Source organism: Neopsephotus bourkii, unplaced genomic scaffold, assembly GCF_033783945.1.
Source record: "Neopsephotus bourkii isolate Nb327-2 ecotype Australia unplaced genomic scaffold, CSIRO-AGI_Nbou_v1 NB_1384, whole genome shotgun sequence".
Classification (NCBI taxonomy): domain Eukaryota; kingdom Metazoa; phylum Chordata; class Aves; order Psittaciformes; family Psittacidae; genus Neopsephotus; species Neopsephotus bourkii.
Genome location: NW_026901863.1, coordinates 158,739 through 182,900, shown reverse-complemented (window position 1 = coordinate 182,900; position 24,162 = coordinate 158,739). Strand labels below are relative to the sequence as shown.

The following is a 24,162-nucleotide window of genomic DNA, read 5'->3' as shown; positions in this document are numbered from 1 at the left end:
TATACTTATTCTTCCAAAGACAGACACACGCATTTCTGGTGATCAAGTGGGTCAATCCAAAATTACCACCAAAGAGAGAACAAATAATAAGATTGGTGAGGGACTACTTTTACAAGTGTTTTGTTTGCTCAGAGGTGAGAACTTCTTGCATTTCATCCTTTCTACCTGCCTCCTGTCCTGAACATCTAAATCCCTGTTTTAATTCCTTAAAGATTTATCCTTTTCTCTTTTCAAGAGACAGGTGGCAATTAGGAAAAAGAACAGTTGCAGGTGCTCTGAAGCAAGTCAGTTCGCAACCCGTTGACATTTTCCACCTTCAGTTCTGTCCAAGTTCTCCTTCATAATACACTCAAATGTGGTAGAAATGCTTTTTGAAAAGTATTTGTTGGGTTTTTTTTTTTGTTTTTTTTTTGTTTTTTTTTTAAATGAAGATAAAGGGGGAAGGGGAAGACTACTAGAAAATTCTAGAAAAACTAAAGAAACAAAAGCTCCTCAAGAACCAAAATTTACCTGAAGTTCACTTTAAGTTAGTGGTAGAGTGCTGCAGAAAAACTATTAACCAAGGGGTTAAAATCTGCATGCAAACATCCAACTTAACTGAAAACCTGAAGGAAAGTGCATATTTTCATATACCTCTCTCGGGAAGCATAAAATGGACTCCCATTCAAACAGATACTTATGTTAAAGTGCTACCTCTGAACTAATATCATGATGGCATGATTTCAAGACAGGCAGGCTGTATTTACAACTGTTATATTTCCATATTCAGAATGACAATGGAACATGGATTGCCCCAAAATACAAGAATAAAAATAGTAGTTATCTATCAAGTACTCCATCCAAGTTATCCATCATGTCTGTAATAAATTGTAGCTAGGTGAAAAGATACACAGTTTTATTACCCAAAGATTACTGTTCTACTTATATTTTGTAAACTTTCACTTTACTAACATTTACAGTCTTACAAACACATAAATAACTGTAGGATTTGCAGAATACTAAAGCATGTTTTGATTTAATTTTTGGCTGATTTTTACAAGTGAAGAAAACATTTTTATCAACATCTTCTATGCTGTACTTCAAATGTACTTCATTTTTAACAGCTCTAAACCCAGAGCTTACTTTCCTTGAATCATCTACTCCATGCAGCTCCTTTACCTCAAGCAATGAGAAGAAAACTGCATGAAGCTCCCATTGGGAGGGCAGAGAAACACAGAAAGGGGATCACAATGACTGCCCAGCACTTGGGAGTGGCCCTGCAAAGGGCCCCAGAGGGGGAACCCTGGGTGTATCCTTTTGGTGGGCCTCAGTATTTAGTAGTACTGCAGTGGAGGGGTCTTCCATGAGAAGAACATTGGATGTCCAGTAAAAGAGGTGGTGGCCAGAGAGACTGAAGTCCTGCTGCTCTTCAGGGGGCTTCAAGTTGCATCCTCAGCCTCATACAGTCTCATTACAGGCATCAGGGAAACAACAGGGGCTCACATTGAGACTTGTAAGTCAAACGTCAAAATCACAGTTGTAAAAAGCTCCTCCATAGCTGCCTAACTTAAGAAAAGCCTAAAATTAGTGGGTACTTCCCTTGTTAGATTGCTCAGGTCCTTCAATAAGTAGACTTTAATTTAGCAATCCAGTGGATACTGACAAAATGACAGTCACTTTTTTTTCCAAACGATTGTCAAAATGTCCAGCTCTGGCACAAGTTCAAAGTGTGTTTTTAGTGATCTCTTTTACTTTCCTGTCACTTTAATTCTAGCTGCTCTAGAAATCCTGACAGCTCTTACACCACATCCCTAAACAAAGAAATAACACCCCCAACTTTTAACAGATAAATAGTGTTGCAAGAAAATACACAGTATAGATTAAAAAATACACAGATGGCCAAAACTAGCATATTGACTTCATACTTGTACACCTCATGCACAAAACAGTTCGTTCCAATCCTGTGGGCACCTACTACATGTTCATCTCCCAATCTGGCTTTATTTAGTTCAGCAGCAGTAAATGAGACATACTGAGTCCCCTCATAACTTATTTTCAATTCGCTCATTGTGGTCTCAAGGATCCCACCTGAACTCCCTTTTGTAAGTTCTTGTCCTATAGTATCAAAACTGAAGTCAGTAAATCAAAGACTAGATCACTGACATTTACTTCCAATCATATGGAAATACTTATTTCATGGCCCTAGAAAGATAATACTTTTCTGTCTCTTACGAGGCTCAAGAACTAAATTCCCTGTGGGACTTCTTTCTGCAACTGACATACATACAGATGAACTTTGACAACAGTTAACAGCAAATGAGCTACAGCTCACTGTATCAATACAGGGTAATTTTACACTGACAAAACTGTCGACCAGTTAAGTAGCATATGTTCCGAACTAGACTGATATAAAATTAATGCTCCAGGACTGTGCAGAAGCTTGATGTTCCCTGTGTCCCATTTTGTCATTTAATTTTAGATAATAATTACATAATACATCATTCCTTAATGTAGCCAAATATGAAACAAAGAATATTGATGACCTGTATTTATTTTGCAGATGTTAATACAGCACAGAAATCTTTCATCCTTGAGCAGTATCACATTTTTTCCCATGCAACCTGAAACTTAGCTGTTTGTGCTGGTGGTTTTGTTTAGCTCATAAAAGATGCAGTAATGGATGGGCCTGAATTCATTCTATCCAAGTTTTGAGCCAGCCACAAGACATGAGACAGTAAGGCATAGAAAGTCCCTGATTCAGATAATTTAGATGTAAATAGGGAGACAGCCTCTCCTCCCAAAGGGTGCTTATACAAAATGTTAGGTGCCTGTACACCTACAAATTCCATGCAAAAGATGTATATGCTGAATGCCTTCCAAAATGTGGTGACCCTACCTGCTTTCTCAGCAATGTCTAAGTTATCTGTGAGAGGAGGTGGAAAAATCTCTCCTTTATTTAAAAATACTGAAGATATACATGTTTCAATCATGTTCCATCAAAAATGGAACTTAAAAATTATGTTAGTGCAGCCTTAATAAGAAAATAAAACATATTTTCATGTGTTTGTTTGCTAATTGCTGTATCATATTTAATCTCAGCACTTAAGAGTATTCTATCCTTAAAACAGCAGTACTCAAGCGTTAGTAGCTCATACATTAAGGAAAGGCTTAGCAAGTATAAGAATATTTAGTATTTTATTTAAAGACATCTATTAAGAAGAAAAAAAGTATTTCATTTTCTACTGAACAAATGAAAAGCTCCCATGGGAGAAGTGGTTGCAATTCATCAGGACACGTGCACGGCCCTTCAATATTTCTGTCATACGCATACAGTGCTGTGCTATTTCTCTGCCTCTGATACTGCAAGACAACTGTCAACACAATCTTTTCAAGGAAACTTCTACTAAGCAGTGCACCTACACAGCAGCCACTTCAGAGGTTGGCATGTCCCTAAAAATGCACAGGCAGTGTTCTTAGTGTTTACCTGAATAAGTAACATAGCCCTAGGCTAGCTATTCTGTAGCAGGTGTGAAATTGTATCTCTTTAGTTTCTGGTCTGGAATGACATTATCAGGTAAATTAATTTAAAAGCGGAAAACTAACCGAACAAACAAAATCGCCAAAAAAACCCAAACGAAAACCAGAACAAACCACTGAAAACCACCAACAGTCAAAACCAATTGCTTCTCCTGCTTACCAGCTCCTCACGAAGTTGGGCTATGAGTTCATCTCTCTCCTTCAGCTGCAGCTTCAGCACTGAGCATTCATCTTTTATTCCATCCTACAAAAAAAACATCAAAAGAGATGTTATAATAGGCTTAGCAGTTTTACTTTGCTCTTGACAAGAAAAGACTGTTTCACATAGAGTGAGATAATTACACTCAAGTAATGAAATTCAATTCTCCTTTGTCATGTGTTGTATTTTCAATAACATATTCTAAAGTTGCTGCATAAACAAATTAATGCATCCAAAGACATTACACAGAATTGTGATTAGCTCCCTGCACAGAAGTCCATTTCATTGTTTTTTGCATCTTTTAAGCCTTTTTTGTTGAAGATTCTATCAGATCATTCTTTTTCAGTTAAGGAATGATTATGAAGTGTTAAAATTTCTCTCATACAAAACAGCATTAGAGAAATATCAATTTAGAAGCGCTATTGTGGAGCTCTTGATCTTGGAAAGGAAGAAAAAGAAAGTATAACAGACATCCACAGGAAAAGTAAAACACCGTTTCCACGCATACATCTTTTTGTCTCATGTCAGCCAAAATAGCAGCAATTCTGATACTGACTGGGTGAAGAAAAGAAAATAGGTACTGCTTAGTGACCACTGACTAAAACTCAATCTGACTTGTATGAAAAATTAACCTAATAGCTAAGACTGTAGCCAAACCTAGGCTCATGAGGCAGTCTGCAAGCTGTCCCCAGGCAATTTCATGACTCCATGTCAGTTTAAACACCTTTTTTGGATTTTGTGTTGTTCTGGTAGGTATCTAGGAGGAGAAACTCAGATTAAATGATTGAACTGCTGAAGAATAAAACCCTAGCAAACGAACCAGACAACTAGCTGACTGTACAACTGTAAAGTAAGAATTGTATCTTTACATCCTTCTAGCACAGAGTCATGTTTACAAAGTTTGGGAATTTTACTGCTTTGGGGTATCATTATTTAAAAACAAACAAACCAACCCCAAACAAACAGAAAACCCCAAAATAGCAATGACAAAAAAACTCTAAGCCATACAAAACAACAAAAAAAACCCCTGTTGAAAATACATTTACACAAGACTTGCTAAAAAATACTAAAACTGGACCTCTAGCTACCATATAGCTACAAAAGTGCAGAAATTCAGACCACAAGGAGGTTAGGGGTTAATGACCATGATAATCTTGAACTATGTCATTACTAATGTGCTTGCAACTACAAATGAACTCACAAATATGAGGCAGAACAGTAAAGAATGTGAAGTCCATTTTCCTCAGTTAAATGTCTAGCTATAATAAATACCTTTCAAAATGACAATATAGTTCATCATCCATTCTAACGGAACTGGAAATAAAAACAAGACACTCACACATAAACTTCCAATTATTTACAACTGCAATGAAATGAGATACGCTATTTCTGGCAGGTGGGTAACGAACCAGTTTACACATTACTTCGGTACTATGTACTGATCTCCTGAAAGACTCAAATTTAGGAAAAAGGCGTAACTTGCCCTATCCCTTCCAGAGAAACACAGAGATTTTTCTTTGCTATATGATACAGCGACATTTCATGATTACTATCTACTAAGAGATTGATGTTTAGGAATGTTAACTGAAAATAAAATACTAGCACATCCCAGCATACAGCCCTCTGCACAGGATGTGTTATTAGTACAAATTTAACACTTTTGTTAGCATAATAGCTGCTTATAAAAATATGTCTTGAAGTATCAAGACCTTCACTATTATTTTTCTGAAAGTGAGGTATTTAAAAAAAAAAAAGGCTTTGAAAATTATGTGACATTAGCTACTGCACTCCGTTTCTAGTTATATTATTCAGAGTTCTTTTGGCCACCTTGGTGTCATACTGTTGCTATCCCCCGATTTTCCCCTTTTTAACTTAAAAAAAGTTAGCAGAACATAGAGTGGAAGAAGGAAAACAGCAAGGTCCTATAGCCAAGGCATTTACAAAAAACAACTTGGAAAAAGCACACACAGCATGCATGCTGTAATGTGTATGGTAACTACAGCAGGAAAGATCTCTGAGATGAACTCTGGCACCACGTATTGTCTAAGAAGAAATGCAGGCCTCCCTTGGCCCAGTGAGAGCCTGAAGAACAGTTTTGCCTCCCAGAGCTTCCAAAGACTTAAAAAGCGTGCTGCATCTCTCATGGCAAAAAAGCAGTCATGCACCCAGCTGGATCTTCCACCCCACACTAGGGACTGACCCCTTTTGCCCAGCACAGTTCCCCAGGCACTCAACTTCAAAATTCCATGCAACAATCTCTCATACAATGCAGACTGTAACTGTCATTACAGTTTGGAGACAAAATATCCAGGGTAATTATTTTCTCTTGTCTTGCCCCATATCAGGGAAACTCTGATTAACACTTGCCAGTGAGACATGACTCCTGTAATGCTGCATTATTAGCTACTGTGCAGACCATGGCATCTTATGAAAAGCACGTACTGCAATTTCTGGGGGACCCCTTGTGCTGGGATACTTGAGACTATGAGGGTTGAACCCTCACCCTTCATGCTTCTGCTGCCAAAGAGAAGACTTCATATGCACGCAAGCATCTCAGCAAGGAATGACCTTGAGACAATGTCCAGCTGGAGACCAGTAACGAGTGGTGTCCCTCAGGGATCGGTGTTGGGACCAGACTTCTTTAACATCTTCGTTGCTGACATGGACAGTGGGATTGAGTGTGCCCTCTGCAAGTTTGCAGATGACACCAAGCTGTGTGGTTCGGTTGATACGCTGGAGGGAAGGAATGCCATCCAGAGGGACCTGACACGCTTGTGAGGTGGGCTGATGCCAACCTCATGAAGATTAACCATGCCAAGTGCAAGGCCCTACACCTGGGTCAGAGCAATCCTAGGCACGGCAACAGACTGAGCACAGAAGAGATTCAGAGCAGCCCTGAGGAGAAGGACTTGGGGGTGCTGGTTGATGAGAAAATGAACATGAGCCAGCAGTGTGCGCTTGCAGCACAGAAAGCCAACCGTATCCTGGGCTGCATCAAAAGGAGAGTGACCAGCAGGTCGAAGGAGGTGATCCTGCCCTTTTATTCTGCTCTTGTGAGACCTCACTTGGTGTATTGTGTGCAGTTCTGGTGTCCTCAGCATAAAAAGGACATGGAACTGTTGGAAAAAGTCCAGAGGAGGGCCATGAGGATGATCAGGGGAATGGAGCACCTCCCACATGAGAAAGTTGGGGCTGTTCAGCCTGGAGAAGAGAAGGCTGCATGGAGACCTCATGACAGTCTTCCAGTATCTGAAGGGGGCCTATAGGGATGCTGGGGATGGACTCTTCAGTAGGGACTGTAGTGATAGGATGAGGGGTAACAGGTTCAAACTTAAACAGGGGAAGTTTAGGTTGGCTATAAGGAGGAAATTCTTTCCTGTTAGGGTGGTGAGGCACTGGAATGGGTTGCCCAGGGAAGCTGTGAATGCTCCATCCCTGGCAGTGTTTAAGGCCAGGTTGGACGAGGCCTTGGGTGATATGATTTAGTGTGAGGTGTCCCTGCCCATGGCAGGGGGGTTGGAACTTGATGATCTTAAGGTCCTTTCCAACCCTAACTATTCTATTTTATGATTCTATCTGTCTCGTAACCTGCTGTACAGGTACATCAGTGCCAATGTAGGAGTTACCCAGAATTATCTAGTAAAAGGGGAATGCTAGCAATGCCTCAGGTTTTACGTTACTGTTTAGTAAAAACAGCAGCAAATAATAAACACACTCTATATTCCATCTACTGTACACTACACTGTGTTTGAAAGCAGCAGAGCACTCTTTTTTCCTTGTTGAACACAGCATAGAACTGGGATTTTATTTTAGTGCGTGGTATCTGCACAGGTGTCATTTGTTCTATGAATGCAAGACAAAGGGAGAAGACAAATCGTGCTTGCTGCTTCTCCTGTTTCTATTATATTTTGAGGACATTTCTGCTATAATACGAACTGAGAACACAAATAGAAGAAAGAAATTTACATACTGGAATAAAAGAGAAAAGTAGTCAGCCACAGAACGGCCTGGGTAATTTCAATATCTCATACATCTGTCTGAATGTAGCAGTAATAGAAATAAAAAAATGTTATAGAACCAATTGTTACCAAAACAGTGAATATAGTTCTTACAGAAAGTAACCACTGAAAAGCTAGGGAAGGAAAAAAGACTCCAAAAATCACACTTGGCGTAAGAGCCAAAATATTTCAGTGAAGGCTTGAGTGGAGGATACCAAAGAAGTCATACATCATTGAAGGGGGACAGAGAGGGGCGGCAAATGCTTGTGGAATGCCGTGTCATTTATTAGCCCAGACACAAATAGCAATGCATACCAGAGAACGTGAATTCAGCAACAAACCACCTTTACTCCTTAGGAGGCCTGAAATATTCCATTATGTACTATGACATTGTAATACAGTGCAAGATTGCTATTGGAAGACCATGAAATTTGTAGAGGCTTCTCAAGGTGAATGGAGAATAAGAAATAAGGTCCACCAGGGATTTACGGCAAAGAAAACAAAATAACCCAAACCTACCCGAAAACCAGAATTCCCTTCTAAGGAGTCATCACAGCACCACATCAAAGAGGAAGGGACTTGGAAAGGATGGCCTGCTTTTAGCAGAGCTTGCAATAAATGCATTCCAAGTCTACACTGTAATTACACATCTGGAAGAAACATTCCTACATTAGTAGGAATGTATTATATGTTACATATACTATTACATATCATAATGATATTCTTATTATATTTGATTGTAAGAATTCTGCATTCCACTGCCTTATGCATGTCCATAGCAGGCTTGTCCAAGACTCTGTAAATACTAGATAAAAAGTCAATTAACAGCACATTCTTAAAGAAAACTGTTAGACACTGCATGATCTGTAAATAATAATAATAATTAAAAAGGTAAATAAAATAAAACTACTTTCTTTTATTAGATGGAGATAATAACAAGTTATAATCTGAATTCTAAGTATACTTCATAAAGCTGCTGGTGTAGAATGTCTGTCATATTTTCCTTGCTTATATTCTCTGACACTAATAAAAAAACAAACCACCACCACACAGAATTTAGCTATCTACTCCCTATGGTTCAACTGTTATTATTATATATGTTCATGGTCAGAGTATTTTTAAAATCATCATCTTTCTACTTCTTCCAATTATCACCCTTTTACTTACTTTCAGTCACAGGCTATAACAGTGATTGCTGTATCTTAGTACCAGTATTTTCCCATTTCAGTTTAATTCTGTCCACCTGGGAAAATGTTAGACATAATAGCAAATCTGTTTCTCATCAGATCAGGTCACAAGATGACAAATAGTACTAGTTAGACAGCTACAGCAGGTTATGCATAAGTGGAAAAAAAACATAATAATTTTCCTTTTGAAAACTTACTTTATATCTCTTCATACTTCAGACAAATGGGTAGAGCACGCTTACTGAAATCAAAGTGCTATAAACAGAATTAACCAAGCATGACGGAAGATAAATTTACTGCAATTTTACTTTAACATTAAACAGAATATGCTGCCAAATAGTGCTATAATATTAGAATATTATAAAACTAATCTGATAAATGTTCTGAATTTCAGATGCTAAGCAGATTCTTTACCAACTTACGGTAATGCAAAAATCAGCAATTACTTTGGATGTAGCATCTTAAAATAATATCATCCTCTAACACACCAAACTAAGAAACTGAAAACTGAAGATCAGGTCCAGAAAGCTCTATAAATGCCAGAATAGTTGAAGCTTCCTCTAAGTTATGCAGCAGATTTAGACAGCAAAATTAGTAAGTCTCTAGATAACTGTTTATAACATTCAGAAAAAAACACAGGTTATTTTAACGTGTACAGGATTTTTATGCCAGCAGTGTAGAGTCTAAACTAGGTACAGGGTCTAGAATATGTACAGGTTATCCTTTACGGTTTGCTCTATACCACCTGCATCTGAAGAACACCAAGTACTTTTGTGGATCTTACTTGTAATTTTTATAGGAGCACCATTATCTCCAAACTGAGCCTCCCACTTGTGTTAACATGAATCACATTGACACAGGTTTAATAAAAGGAAGAGCATCTCCCTGTCTGACATTACGTACATTAGTAGACTTCTGGATATTGACTGTGTTCGGAAACAGGATTTTATCATATCATGAAACTTAAAATCATAGAATGGTTTGAGTTGGAAAGGACCTTAAGGATCATTTAGTTTCAACTCCCCTGCCATGGACAGAAACACATCACATTAGACCATGTTGCCCAAGGCTCTGTCCAACCTGGCCCTGAACACTTGAACACAGGGATGGATCATTTACCACTTAGTTTTATTTGTTACTGTTATTAGTGTCTTAATGAAAGTTGTAATGACCTTTACATGAGGCAGAGAACCTGAGACTGCACTGTTTCAGGTGTCAAAATGAAGTCACCAGTCTTAAGCCAAGCTGGTGAAGAAGGCTTTAAACTAAAGTAGCCGGGGGAGGCTGCCCTGGGCTGCATTGCAAGAACCATGGCCAGCAGGTTGAGGGCAGAGCTCTACTCCACTCTTGTGAGACCCCACCTGGAGCACTGTATCCAGATCTAGAGCCCCCAGCACAAGAGGGAGATGCACCTGCTTGAGCAAAGCCATAGGAGGGCCATGAAGATGATCAGGGCTGGAGCACCTCTCCTGTGAAGACAGGTTGAAGAGTTGGGCTTGTTCAGCCTGGAGAAGAGAAGGCTCCAGAGAGAAGTTACATAAGTCCTCCAGTACCTAAAGGGGGCCTACAAGAAATCTGGAGAGGGACTTTTTACAAGGGCATATAGTGACAGGACAAGGGGGAATGGCTTTAAACTCACAGAGGGGAAAGTTAGACTGGGCATTAGAAAAAAAATAATCTTTAGTATGAGGGAGGTGACACACTGGCACAGGTCGCCCAAAGAAGTTATGGATGCCCCATACGTAGCAGAGTTCAAGGCCAGGTTGGATGGGGCTTTGAGCAACCTGGTCGAGTGTAGGTTGTCCCTGACCATGGCAGGAGAGGGGGGTGGAACTATATTACCTTCAAAGTCCCTTCAGACCCAAACTACTCCATGATACCATGATTCTGTGTGTTTATACCATGTTACTATATGTACACAGTATGTCTTTCCAAGGTTTTATTTCCCTTTTTTTTGTGTGTTCACTCTATCTCTACATATTGTATTAATTTATATCTGTCATATCAATTCCTTTCAATCACACCAAGAGAGGAAGGAACTGGCTGGCTGAAATTCTTCACATGTGCAAAGCACATAGGTTTTTCTTCTTTGACTTATCTGTTACTTTGGTGCTGTGCCAGTCCAGTTAGTCTTGGCTTGAGTCCTGACAATGCTCCCGGAGAGCAACCACTGACTTCAGGCAATGGTAATGACTTCAGACACTACCATGCCAGCTGTTGGTCAGGCTCAGCACAAGGGCAAACCCACACTTGAGAAATTCCCATTAAAACATAACATGGCAACTCAGAGTGATCTCCCATGGCACCTTCAGTGAACACAAGCAGAGTCTCACTACAGGGTGTCTTTCCAGTGGGAGCAAAAAACAAATAAAACCCTGAACCAGCTTTGAAAGCTAGGGTCATGTCAGACATCATTATGGACATCTTTCAGTGCAGCTACAGTATTTAGATGACATTTCTAAAGGAACAGCTCTATATTTTATCACTTGATCATAAAATCAAATGGCGTTTGGAAGCACAGGATGATTAGTCCTCATAAAATCTTATGTGATTCTATACCATATTTACCTAAGTTCAGTTACATGGAATGTGTCAAATACTTTAATGAAACAATTTCTAACAGCTATATTCATTTGAATACTAGAATTCAATTGATATTTTACTATGAAAATAACACAGACTATGTAAAGCTGTGCAATTTTAGCCTCAGCCATTTACGAATACAGAGATAAGTAAATGTCTTCTTCATAGTGATCCAACTGTCAGTTAACTGTGAAATACGCATTGAGTAAATTAATGTTTGGTTTTCTATTTTTATTTCTCCTTCAACTGAATTTTGCTCCTTTCAGAAGCAATAATAAAAAGCATGGAGTTTAAAGGAATGCAGTTTGATTAATAAACTGCAAAACATAAAATGAATGATCAAGCCAGGTGAAGCACAAGGTGTATCTAACGTTCAGAAACTGTGAATGGCAGCCAGGAGTGGAAATGGATTAAAAAAACCCATAAATGTATTTTTCCTGATATAACCACCCTATTTACTCCCTCCTTATGGTTCTTCCTGAGCCAGAATTCACATCCACAGTGTCATAACTCCTCTTTTGGTGATACCTCTAAATCAACTATATCTTCATGAAAAGAAAAGTAACCAAGAAAGATAAAGAAAACCCAATCCTCAGATCTTCCTTTTGTTCCAAACCTGCTGCCGAACATCACTGCTCCTTCCTTAAGAAATGACAGGAATATTTCCTATTCATCTTCTCCATATCTCCCATTGTTTATTATAAAGTCTGTATACCTACTGCCTGACACCCATCATCTGTTTGAAGCTCAGGAATACCTCCTTTTTTATAGAAACCACCCTGTATCTCTGATCAAAACCTCTGATCCACCTTTTCTAGTTGCACTATATCCCTCATTCAAACCAGGTAACCAGGATTCCATACAGCACTTGATCAGTGGCTCAGCCATCCATTCATAAAATTGGGTTATGATATTTTGGTTTGCATTAAGAATTATTTTGAATTTTTATTTAGAAATTAAGGGCTGAGATATATAGAAAAACCCCATCACAAATCTCTTCATAAACCTAAAATCAAGTGTGATAAAATTCAGAATAAACAAACTTCAGGAACAATGTCCCTGTAACTACTTTGTTAAGAGCCTTGCAAGAATTGTTACGAACAACTAGTCAAATATATGTTTGGGGATTTTTATGTTTGGATAACTACTACACTGGTGTTATCAGGAAGTACACATATGGTCTACAAATTCTCTTTTCTGATTCAGAAAAATGGGCCTGTTCTTCCCCCTGTGTGTGTCTGCTGATACTGAATTCAAACAGCCTTTCATCTTTAAATCATTTGGTATGATGAGATCTTCCTGCAACACTTCATTCTAATGCTGATTATTCTGGACCATTTTGGATGCATAATTCTTCCTTTAATAAATGACTACTTACATCCTTTGCACTCAACATCTAATCTGCCATTAATCCAAGAGAAGAATTTCCCACTCATCCTCTTATTTTTTAAAAGCCTTTGATAAAGGGCCTTGTTGAAAGCTTTTTGGAAATTGAGTTAACCACACAAAACAGATCATCTTTATTCACATGCTGATGACTCTTCTAGCAGACTTCTGAGGTATGATTAAAATCTCAAAGTCAGGTCTGCTCTTCCCCATTGATTGTATTAATTCATGGGCCAAGTAACTTCATTTTTCAGAACAGTTTTATTAATTTAGCTGCTAACAAAGTCAAATTAAGAAAACTTTAAAAAAAACCAAAACCAAAACCAATGAAAACACAACAACAACAAACACACAACAACAAAAACTGTCATCTTATTTCCATCTGTTGTTTTGCTAATAAGATGATTTAAGCAACAGGTAACAGGCAAGAGTTAGCATTTCAGCAATTTCTTGTATCAATTTCTCTAGCATATTTCTTTAGCATACTTGAATGAGTAGCTGGTGCAAAGATTTCTTATCCTACATTATTCCATTATTATTCTCAGATATCTCCAACTGACATCTCAAGACTTCCCAGACTAGTCCCCCTGTATGCTGCCGGTGTATTTGATTGTATAGAAATGCAGATCATTTATTTACCTTTTTTCAATAACCTCCTTTGTCATGAATGCTTTCTTAACAACTATCTTTCAGCACTGGAAATTCTCTGGAAGACCTCACACCATTTAATAATTCAAATAAAACCTTTTACAATCAAGGTGGGATTTTTTTGTTTGTTATTTTAGTGTTTTTGCCTTGCTTATTTTATTTTTACATTAAATTGTAACCATGAAGTTTAGCAATGTAATATTCTCCTATTAACTCTCATAATCAGGAAGAAATATCTTATTTGTATCTATTTTATTGCCCTAGTACCAGATCAGCAGCAGCAAAACCCCTTCCCATTCTTACATGCAAACCAACCTGAATCATGTAATACATGTAGGCCAATTCACATAAAAAAAAACACCCATAAGATCTGTAACTTTGTACTGGCATAATTCCACTCACAATCGAAATACAGCCACTTTTTCACTGGTATGTCACAGTTTCCTTTCTGGCAAGCAGCATGATAAAACCAGTTAGGCCAAGAAGTAAAAATATCTGCCAACTGCTGTATTTATTTTTTTTTAATGTTTCATTACTGCCAAGGCAGTAAATGCATTTTGTTTCATATTCAGAGGATAATATTCTACATAAACCTCACTTCTCTAAATGGAAGGAGAAAAGTCCAGATCAGATCCTGACTCCCCTGGGAGGACATAAACAGCAACTTTCTTTCTGGCTTCAACACAGCACAGGCTACCAAGCTGAAGTCTCTGCTGAATCCACTGTAGTCTTCCACTATTAGCTTGAAAATGTGACACGGTTTCCACTATTTTATGCCATATTCAAAATTTATGCCTTAAAATAGTCTCTCTTGCTTCCTGGAATCACAAGAGAGAAGATTTCAAACAGGAGGAAAAGGCAGCCTTAAAAAATAGCGACTTCAGCTCTTCCAGTTGTGAGGAAAAATGTGACAAAACTACCTCTTGTGCACAATAAGAGACAAAATAAATTTTTACATTTTCCCATTATTATATTTTAAAGCCACGTCAAGATTTGCCTTAGGAGCTAGATAAAAATAATTCTACACTGACCAGGATGATTCAGGGAGGAAACAAATATATTTTTTAGATCTACCAAACATACAGGAGAATTTGCAGAGGTAATCTTATGCTCTTAAGAGATTAAGAAAGAGGAAGAGATCCAGCCAGCCCTGGCTGAAGTTATAATTATGAAAATAATGTGTAATTTCAGGATAGTTTTTAGAATCCAATATACAAATGCTTGTATGCATGGATAATGTATGAAAATAAATACAGAATTAACAGTGATATACAAGTTGCCATTCAATACCATTTAGTGCAGGTATAGATATTAACATTATGAAAGCTCATGGTTACATTGTACCCTGTTCTCTGCCAGGTTTTTTAAGAAAATGATCAAATAAGGAAAAATGCTGCAAAATCTTGGATTTATATAGGTCAGGTGTCTTCATGAGACAGAATTTAGAATTTCTTCATACATCACATGCTTTTATCATTCTATAGAATGGGAAATATGTTACAGAGACAAACGCAAATTCTAAGGAAAGTGGTGTCAAAAGAGCATACAGACTAGTAAAACAGCAGAGAATAAAAAATGCACTTTGGAAATAAAAAGTTTACCCCAGATTACCCTAAGTCTTTCCCTCACTATTTTGGATTCTAAAGTTTTATTTCACCACTAATATTTCATGATATTAAAAGACCAAAATTACTAATTCTAAAGACCACTTCTATTCTAGTAGGTAGACTAGCTAAAAAGCTGATTTAGAAACTGCCTATTACATGTTAAGCACACTATGATACATAAAGAATAGTTGTATATTAAAGCTAGGCACATGACCATTTTTAGTTTTGAATAAGTTTTTGATTTTGACTGTACGTAGACCACCTTAAGTTCAAGTGCCTTTTAAGATGTCCACCAAAGAAAAACAAACATGAAAATAAGCCTAATATTAAGTAGGCTACAAAGGCTCTGCACTTTCTTCGGTAAATGTTTGTAGGAACCACTATTTATTCTATTACTTTAAAAGATGCCTAAAACTTTTCCCATTACCATAAATCTGCTAATCATCCTATGGTGTACTAATTGTTGCATCCTGGTTTAAATACTTTCGTAATTTCAGCAATCAACATAAATGTTCTGGAATTCTGACATTATGAATTAAATCAAACGAGTGCCAAGATTGACAATTTTGAAAAACGCATAAAATCCAGTAAAATTCTAGTTTTGTGTGCCCAATCTGAAAAAAAGATCTTTCCAGAGAGAGTAAGTTCTCATAATGTTAAGAAATCAGCATCTTTGAAAGGTCACAGATCCCACGGAACCCCTTAATTGGAGAACTACTGAACAATTAACAGACTGAAAATGACTTTTTAAATGAAATTTAAAATACTAATATAAACCACATGCTCAAAAGCATCTTTATTTCACTTTCTGCAATGTTTGTGCTCCTGTATTAACAAAAGAATGGCATGCACATTGAAACAACTATACATTTTTAAATATGGGGAATCTGGTAATTTTGTTACACTTTAACAGGTGGCAAATTTCTTCTTCCCCCTCCAAATTCCTACATAAACAATAGCTTGAACTATGGGCTCTTTTCAGGTGTAAATCCCAAACATTTCCATATGAAGAGGCTCCTTTTTTTTATTCAGAGCAGGAAATTCAGACATATAAAAGGGAGGTAAGTATTGCAGTGGAGCACACAGAATAGCCTGCAACAAGTGAGGTTTCCTGAGCTTTGTGCCTATGAAAAAAAGGACTTCCATCTCCACAGAAATTAAACAGAAATACTGGATTAATGCCTAATGACATCTTGTCATGGTTTAAAACCAGTAAGGTAGCTTGTTCTCTTACTCCCCCCCTTCTTGCCCTCCCCCTACTCCCACAGGAACAGAGAGGAGAATCAAAAAGAATGCAACTCCCACGGGTTGTGATAAGAACAGTGTAGTAACTAAGGTATAACACAAATCACTAATGCTGCCACCAATGATAATAATGATAAAGGAAATAACAAGAGAAGAGAATACAACACCTCACCAGCCGACCGATAACTCGCTCCCCCACAGCCTGACGAAGCACTGACCGATACGTCGTCCAACCCCACAGTCCCCTAGCCCTTCCGGATAACTCCCACTTACATTCTGGGCATGACATGCTGTGGTATGGAATATCTCTTTGCCTGGTTTGGGTCAGGTGTCCTCTCGCTGCTTCCTCCCGGCTTCCCCTCCTTCCTAGCAGAGCATGAGGCTCAGAAAGTCCTTGGCCAGACTAAAACATCATTGTTATCAGCACTGTTCCCAGTCTGAAAGTCAAAACACAGCACTGCACCAGCTATTAGGAAGGAGAAAAATGACTGCTACTGCTGAATCCAGGACACATCTCTACCTGTGGACATATTAAAATTATTAAAAAAAGAAAAAAACAACCAACCAACCAAACAAACAAAAAAAAAAACAAACCGCAACAATCTCTTTTCTGTGTTAATTCTTTTAGCGCTTTCACACCAGTCTTAACTCCTTTTATTCCAAGAAGTTCCTTAAATCTGGAGGACCCTCATATTCATCAAAATAAGACCACAGAAGTACCATAATGATACAAAAATAAACACAGGGCAGGGGCTATTGTGGAGAACACTATACCTTCTCAAACTATATATAATATTCGTGATTTGTTACTGCTTATAGACTATCAAACACATGATATCAATACTAGATAGTATCACTGTCCTTTGAATAAAGTAGGAGCAAATAAAATGATGCGCAGCTGGTGGGCAAATCAATAATTCATTCTGATATTTCAAAACATCTTGCTACACTTTATGTAAAACCTGCACATATAAAACAAAAAGATTGATTCCTGCCTTTATAACACTTGCTAAACAGTTGGATTTGTTTCTGTAAGTGAGTACTTTAGCAAATTATTGACATATCCTCTCTAACATACTGAGCTCTTGAACACCTATTTCTTGTATAGAAACTGAGGTTTTATCCCTTCCTTATATCAGGTAGGAAAGAGTAGATTCGGAATAACAGTGAACATACTTCACACTGAGTACAGATTTACAAAGTCAGTCACTAGGCTTCTCACTTATATAAATAAATATAAGAATAATTCAGGGTAATGGAAGGATGCAATTTTCAACATGTTATCTTTCAAAAAAGGTAATTGGCTATGTCAGCTTTTTATCAAAACTATTCACGCTACTCATTATTTTGATGCTTTCAATGAAATATTTTGCTTTTATTTTCCTCCTCACATGGTTACATCTTCACCAGCTTATATTTTCTACAAAAGGCATACTGAATTTTACATGAGGATTTAAAAAAAATCTAGAGAAACTTAACTAAACAATACATTCAGAGTGACTCCCTCACAAACTGCATACCCAAATACAAAACTTAAATGAAAATATGCTTTTTTATTTGAGGGTAATAAACCTTTGTTCAACCAATATGAAATTTTGCTGATAGATTTGTGCAGCTATATCAATCTTGAAATACCACCAACTCTGTATACATATACATAAAATCTAATTTCTGGACTGAAAATGATGATCATTACAAGAGGAAAGATATCTTTATTTTAATGAGTTTTTAAGCAAAACTAAAATTAAAAAGGGTTTGTCAGATTAGAGAGAAACAAAAAAGTCTACTAGTTGAAGACAGTTATGCTGTCACAAGACAATTACAGTGAAACTACAAAATTTAAGTCTCTCAAAAAATACAGTACCAACTATAAATAAACTACCTAGTTTGGCTGGTACAGAAAACAGTACAGTCTAATTAGGGTAACACTCACTGGCACAGTAAACATGCTAACAGAGAAATGCTCTTCCTGTTTGACCTATCATGTACAGAGAGACCTCACTGCACAAAGACAAACACAAACAAAATTCTGCACATAAAATAATATAGAAGATCCTCCTCCACTGTGCATTTTAAATCAGAATGTTTCAAGAATACAAAGTCTTACAAAAGAAACCTGAACTATATTAGGTTTTGCTCCTTAAGGTAGAAATGTATTTAGGAGCACTGTAAATCTGGCAGATAGTCTCTATGCAATTTTCCTCTAAAAAAAAAAAAAAAAAAGAACAGACACGGTAATAATGCCAAGATACCATGGGAAACAGCAATAGCCATGATGCAAAAATATCTTTTATTTGTTTCTTTGTAACCAAGTGGCAGATTACTGCTTTTCCTTTAAATCTGAAGCCAACTGGAGATTTTATAACAAATTTTCCCCCTTTAAAGTGTTTAGCTCATTAGAAAAAGCCCTTGACCTTTCTACATAAAACTATTAATTTTTGAAGAAACTTACAGGGGCAAAATGTTTTCATACTATTGAGATGGAAGAATAGCCATTACTCTGCACTGCTGCCCCACCATGAGCTCAGTGGCTGAGACTACCCTGGGGAGGTGGATAAAGATGCGTGCACTTCCTCACACTCACAACAGGGACTTGAACCCATATCACCTGCATTTACTGCAGCTGCTCTGGTCACCTCCTTGTTGAGATTTTAGAGCAGCCCACACTTTCTCTCTCTACAGGAAAATGAAACAAAACCTCAGTGGTTTGCATTAAAATGACTTCCTATTTCAAGTAGAGAATCATTCAAGATTCTTTGTTACAAATGAGAAAAAAAGTCCAAGGCACAGAAGAGAGCAAAGAAAATTTACTGCTGTGTATGGCTTGCTGCTTCTGCTTTGGAGCAGCATATTGACTCCACCTTCTTTGAATATGCTGGGAGCATACATTTGGCAGAGCTTTTTATTAGTATTAAAATACATTAAATGAATTGATCTAAACTAAAGATTAATTTGCCTGGTAATAACTTTGTAATTATGCATTTGAATTAAAAGCATCCAAATGCTAATAAGAACTAGTTAACTCCAGTGGGTAGCCGTGATTGCCTATTACTAAACTTGATCTTTCACAGATGGGGAAAGTTGAAAGGTTACAATCTCAGAAAAATAGGTGATTCTTCTATATGGGTACTCATATGAATCAATTCTTTCCACTCAAATCTCACCACCTCTTCTGTGCTCATTTTGAAGAAACAAAGGAAAAATGCCAGGAAGTTCAGTCAAAAAAAGAGCTTGATGTTATTTTCTGTAGACAGTTTCCCAGAGATCCAGTTACTAGAACAATTTTTTAAGATCATATTTTAAGTGAATTGTGTGCGCCACAGCGGCATTAATTATGCTGTCAATTCCAGTGTAATTCTAGACCTAGTTAAGTTCCTGCATGATTCTTCCTTTGCCATTGTTACAGGGTCTTAGTTACTTACCCTTTCTCATTTTGATTATTAAAAAGCATATTCCACTTACAGCAGACCTCTGCTGTATCCTGGTTCTTTGTCAAAAAAAGGAAGGCTAGATGCATTTCACTGTCCATTTTTTCCTGGGGAAGTATTCTATCCTGACATACCCCCAGAGAAGCTTAGCCAATAGATGTGGTGAGTGAGACCAGATAGATTAATGAGCTCATTATAATTCATCAAAGAGTGATATGGGGATGACTGCTCGCTTTAATTAGTTTTATTACTGTAGGAAATTGTTTCATATGCCAAGCTCATCACCAAGCATGCCTGGAAAACATTAGAGTGGTAATCAGGCCTGATACGAGAACCTTTAATTAGCCTGTAAGTCTAAAAGCACTTATAATGACAAGGAAAGTATTAAAAAGATGGACATGAGAGTGGCTTGCATAAAATAATTAATCATGTCTAATAATTCGATAAACAGCAGAATGGTGATTTCAAGTTAAATATTTGGTGGAACAACCATGTTGCTATGGCACACCTCATACTCTTCCTGTAATCATGACATTAGCTGACAGTAATGGATTTAGAAAGTTTAATAGGTCAGGTTTGCTCAGATAATAAATCCTAATGCAAATTAACTATGACTCAATTATTATTATGAAAATGTTAATTGGTAACTGGAATTTCTTCAGAAATATGTGGGCTTCTTTTTCCCCAGTCATCCCCCAGATTAGCAAATACATTTTCACATATTTCTTGTCAATTCTAAGTTGCAGGCAAACAACAGGTAAAAGAATGGCAGATTTGGATGCAAAGAAATGGAAAATCATCTTAAGAGTTTTGTTCAGTCTGCAAAAGTCCTGCTAAAGAAAGGATTACATTTTAGGACACACACCCCCCCCTTTTAACATTTAAAGGCCTAGAACATAGCCACATTCAAGGTCTCTTCATCATTACACAGTAATTTAATGTCTAATCTCCGTAACCTCGATAATTTATTATAATCATGACTACCTTATCATCATTTTAATTACACACTCTTTCTCTTTAAGCAAGAGTAAATCTTTCTAAGCCCTTGTAGCGGTTCAACCTCAGCCAGCAACTATGGACCACACAGCCACTTGCCCACTACCCTGCAGGGGCATGGGGGAAAGGATAAGAAGGGTAAAAAGTGAGAAAACTCATGGGTTGAGATAAAGACAGTTAAAAGACAGTAAAGCAAAAGTTGCACAGGCACAAGCAAAGCACAATAAAGCATTCACTCACTGCCTCCCACTGACAGACTGGTGTTCAGCCATCTAAAGGAAAGCAGAGCTCTATCACATATAATGGGTATTTGGGAAGACAAATGGCATAACTGCAAATATCCTCCCTTCTTCCTCTTTTCCCCCAGCTTTTATTACTGAGGAGGACATCATATGGCATGGAATATCACTTTGGTCATTTGGGGTCAGCTGTCCTGGCTATGTCCCTTCCCAAATTCTTACGTACTCCCAGCCTACCCACTGTCTAGGTAGCGTCAGAAGCAGAAGAGGCCTCGATTCTATATATGCACCACCCAGCAGTAATGAAAACATCTTTTATCTGTATGTTTTATGTACAAGTACAAAACATGGCCCCATACTAGCTACTATGAAGAAAATTAACTCTACCCCAGCCAAAACCAGCACAGCCCTACATTCCTGATTATTTGCAATTTGGGTGTATTTAGTATTGAGTTTGGCCAGGGATGTGAAAGATAACAGGAATGGCTTGTATAGGTATGCCGCAAACGAAAGACAGACTAGGGATAATGCAGGCTGTCTCCGGAAGCTAACAGGAGAACTGGCTACCCTGGATTTGGAGAAGGCTGAGCTTCTCAGTGACTTCTTCACCTCAGTCTTCACCTGCAAAAGCTCTGACCACACCACCCAAGTCTTGGAAGGCAGGTGCAGGGACTGAGAACGAAGACTTTAGGCCCACTGTAGGAGAGGATTAGGTTCAAGATCATCTTAAGAACCTGAATGTGCACAAGTCCATGGGACTCAGTTCTCTCTTTTGCTTGTTACTGGTCTCACACTTCTTAATTCTCCTTTTCCTTTTATTTCACCTGAGTCAGGCATAATTAAAGGCTGTACCTTCCTGAAGCCACACCAGTTCTAAGCCTAGAATTTTATATTCCCAAAAGATTTCCAATTACTTGAGAGTGGGTAGGGTGAACCATTACCAACAAAACTGAAAATATTTACCAGTAAGATTCCTGGGTCTATTTTCAATCATTGGAACAGGTGGATGGAATTTTCGGGGTGTTACTTTAGGAATGCTTAATACTGATTTCCCAATCAGTTATTATTTGCATATTTCTTTTTTTTTTTTTTTTGTACATTATCTTTTTTGAGGCTCAACAGTATCGTTAGCAACTGAATTGGAATATCTAGTCTGACATGTGATCTCCGAATCACTTTGTATTTTAATAGCCCAATGTAAGGAGACATATTTTCTGCAGCTTAAGCTGTGAGTGACAACAGAGACAAATCAAACCCACCACAACACACCAGCCCCTTTCATATCTAGGCAGGAGGATCTGAACAGGTTTCAGCATAGTCATCTGACAATTGTATGCAGTCTATTTATTTGAGCTACAGAAAACAAAAGGTAATTTCAGCAATGCAAGACAGATGAACTTTCTCTATTCAGGTAAAATCTGTTCAGTATCAGTTTTTTATGTATATAGGATAAAGCTAGCTATAGTTTTTTTAATCCATAGTGATCATTCCGTACATCTTGAAGACTGAAAATGAATGTGAGATAGCAGTAATTTGGCACTTTCACATATTTATTGTTTACACTTTCCTATGAGCTGTTGAGTGGAACTGGGGTTAAGTATCAGATCTCAAGCAAGGCAGTAACACAAAAGAGACATTGAGAGCAGTTCTGCTTTGCTATGTTGAGCTGATCCTCTCTGAACTTGAAGTATGACTGCCTTCCATAACACAAAATTAAAGCCGGTTTTTGTCCATTTGCCTGAAAAATCATTCAACATACTGAAATGTTATGTTTGCCCTGGAGTAAGACCTATTTCACAGTTTTCTTTAGCAATGGGATTAGTTTATTACTTATCAGAATAAAGCTTTTGGGAAGGGGGAAGAAAGACAAAGAAGATTCTGAAGCTTCGGTGTTTTTGGATTATTTTTTTTTTGGTAATAGTGAAAAGAGGTGGGGAAATACCGCATGCAACTGAGGACACTTTTTTCTTCTGTACTGTAGTTCAGATACTCAGAAAAGTTTCATTCTCTTTACTAAGTATGCTTTTTGTATTGTTGTACCATAATACCAGCTTTAAAACATTTTAAAACATTCCCCCCAATATTACAAGACTGATTCGTATACCTTCCATTTCCTTTTTATAAGGCTACACAGTAGAACCCATTTGTACACTAATGCTTATAATTTTTACAACGAATCTGTTCTTTACATGTTTTGTAAATTACACAATAAAGACATAGTAGGAAAAGAATCTGTATACTTGTGAAAAGAATACTTCGAAAATCCCCGTTGAACTGGCCACTGAACCTTTAAATTACGTTAATGTTGTTCCTTGTCACCACTGAATACTCTACTTACATCAGTTTGTTTGTGGAAAGAATACAATCACATTTCTAACACTCACTGTCAGTTAGTACTAATAAAAAAAACTGCTGCTGAAATACTTGGCCACATACACAAAAAACGTAGGTATGTTTTGGTTTGAAAACTAATAGCAATAGGGTTTGAAATAGCAGTAGGGTTTGAAAACTAATAGCAATAGAACTATATATGGGTATGCAGAAACACATGAGCTACACTTTCAAAATAAACTTAGAATTTAAATTTCTTCAGTTTTGTGGTACCTGACACAGGAAAATCCAAACAGTGCTCCAATTTTGAGCCCATGCACATAAAAATCTTAAGGATAATGTGAACAGGCAGAATCACTGGAAATTATGGTGAGTTCTGCTGTGTTTGGACCAGTTGTTTCAAGCAAATATTTATTTTTAACTAAATAATAGTTTTGATTAAAGAAACACAGTCCAACTGATTTCAAACAAATTATAATTGAATTTTGCCAAGTTCTATCTATCTTTAATAGTCAATCATAACAGTTTTTAATTCCTGGAACAACGTTATGGTGACAAATCCTGGTAACATGTCTGGTACCAAGTCATTCGTTATCTTATTAGCACTTCATTCACTGTAGCTCACTCATATTTTCTCAAATACGTATTTTTGAAAAACACAAAGGCTATGGTATCAATCATATTGTTCTCCTCTTACGAAAAATAAACCTAAGTTTTTCATCAGCACAGCCTGTTCATGACAAATGACTTATCCAAATAACATCACTGATCCGTATCAATCTTTATGTCAAATTCAGTC

General features: G+C 37.4%; 1 protein-coding gene across 1 annotated transcript in view; it reads right to left on the bottom strand.

Moving 5' to 3' along the window:
- Positions 1-24,162, bottom strand: part of LOC133219908 (serine-rich coiled-coil domain-containing protein 1-like) — a gene marked incomplete at its 5' end in the record, with an annotated part of 420,442 nt that overhangs the window by 306,483 nt on the left and 89,797 nt on the right. The window contains one exon of the mRNA XM_061367562.1: positions 3,677-3,760. Within this exon, the coding sequence (XP_061223546.1) occupies positions 3,677-3,760 (84 nt within the window). The remainder of the gene's footprint in view (positions 1-3,676; positions 3,761-24,162) is intronic.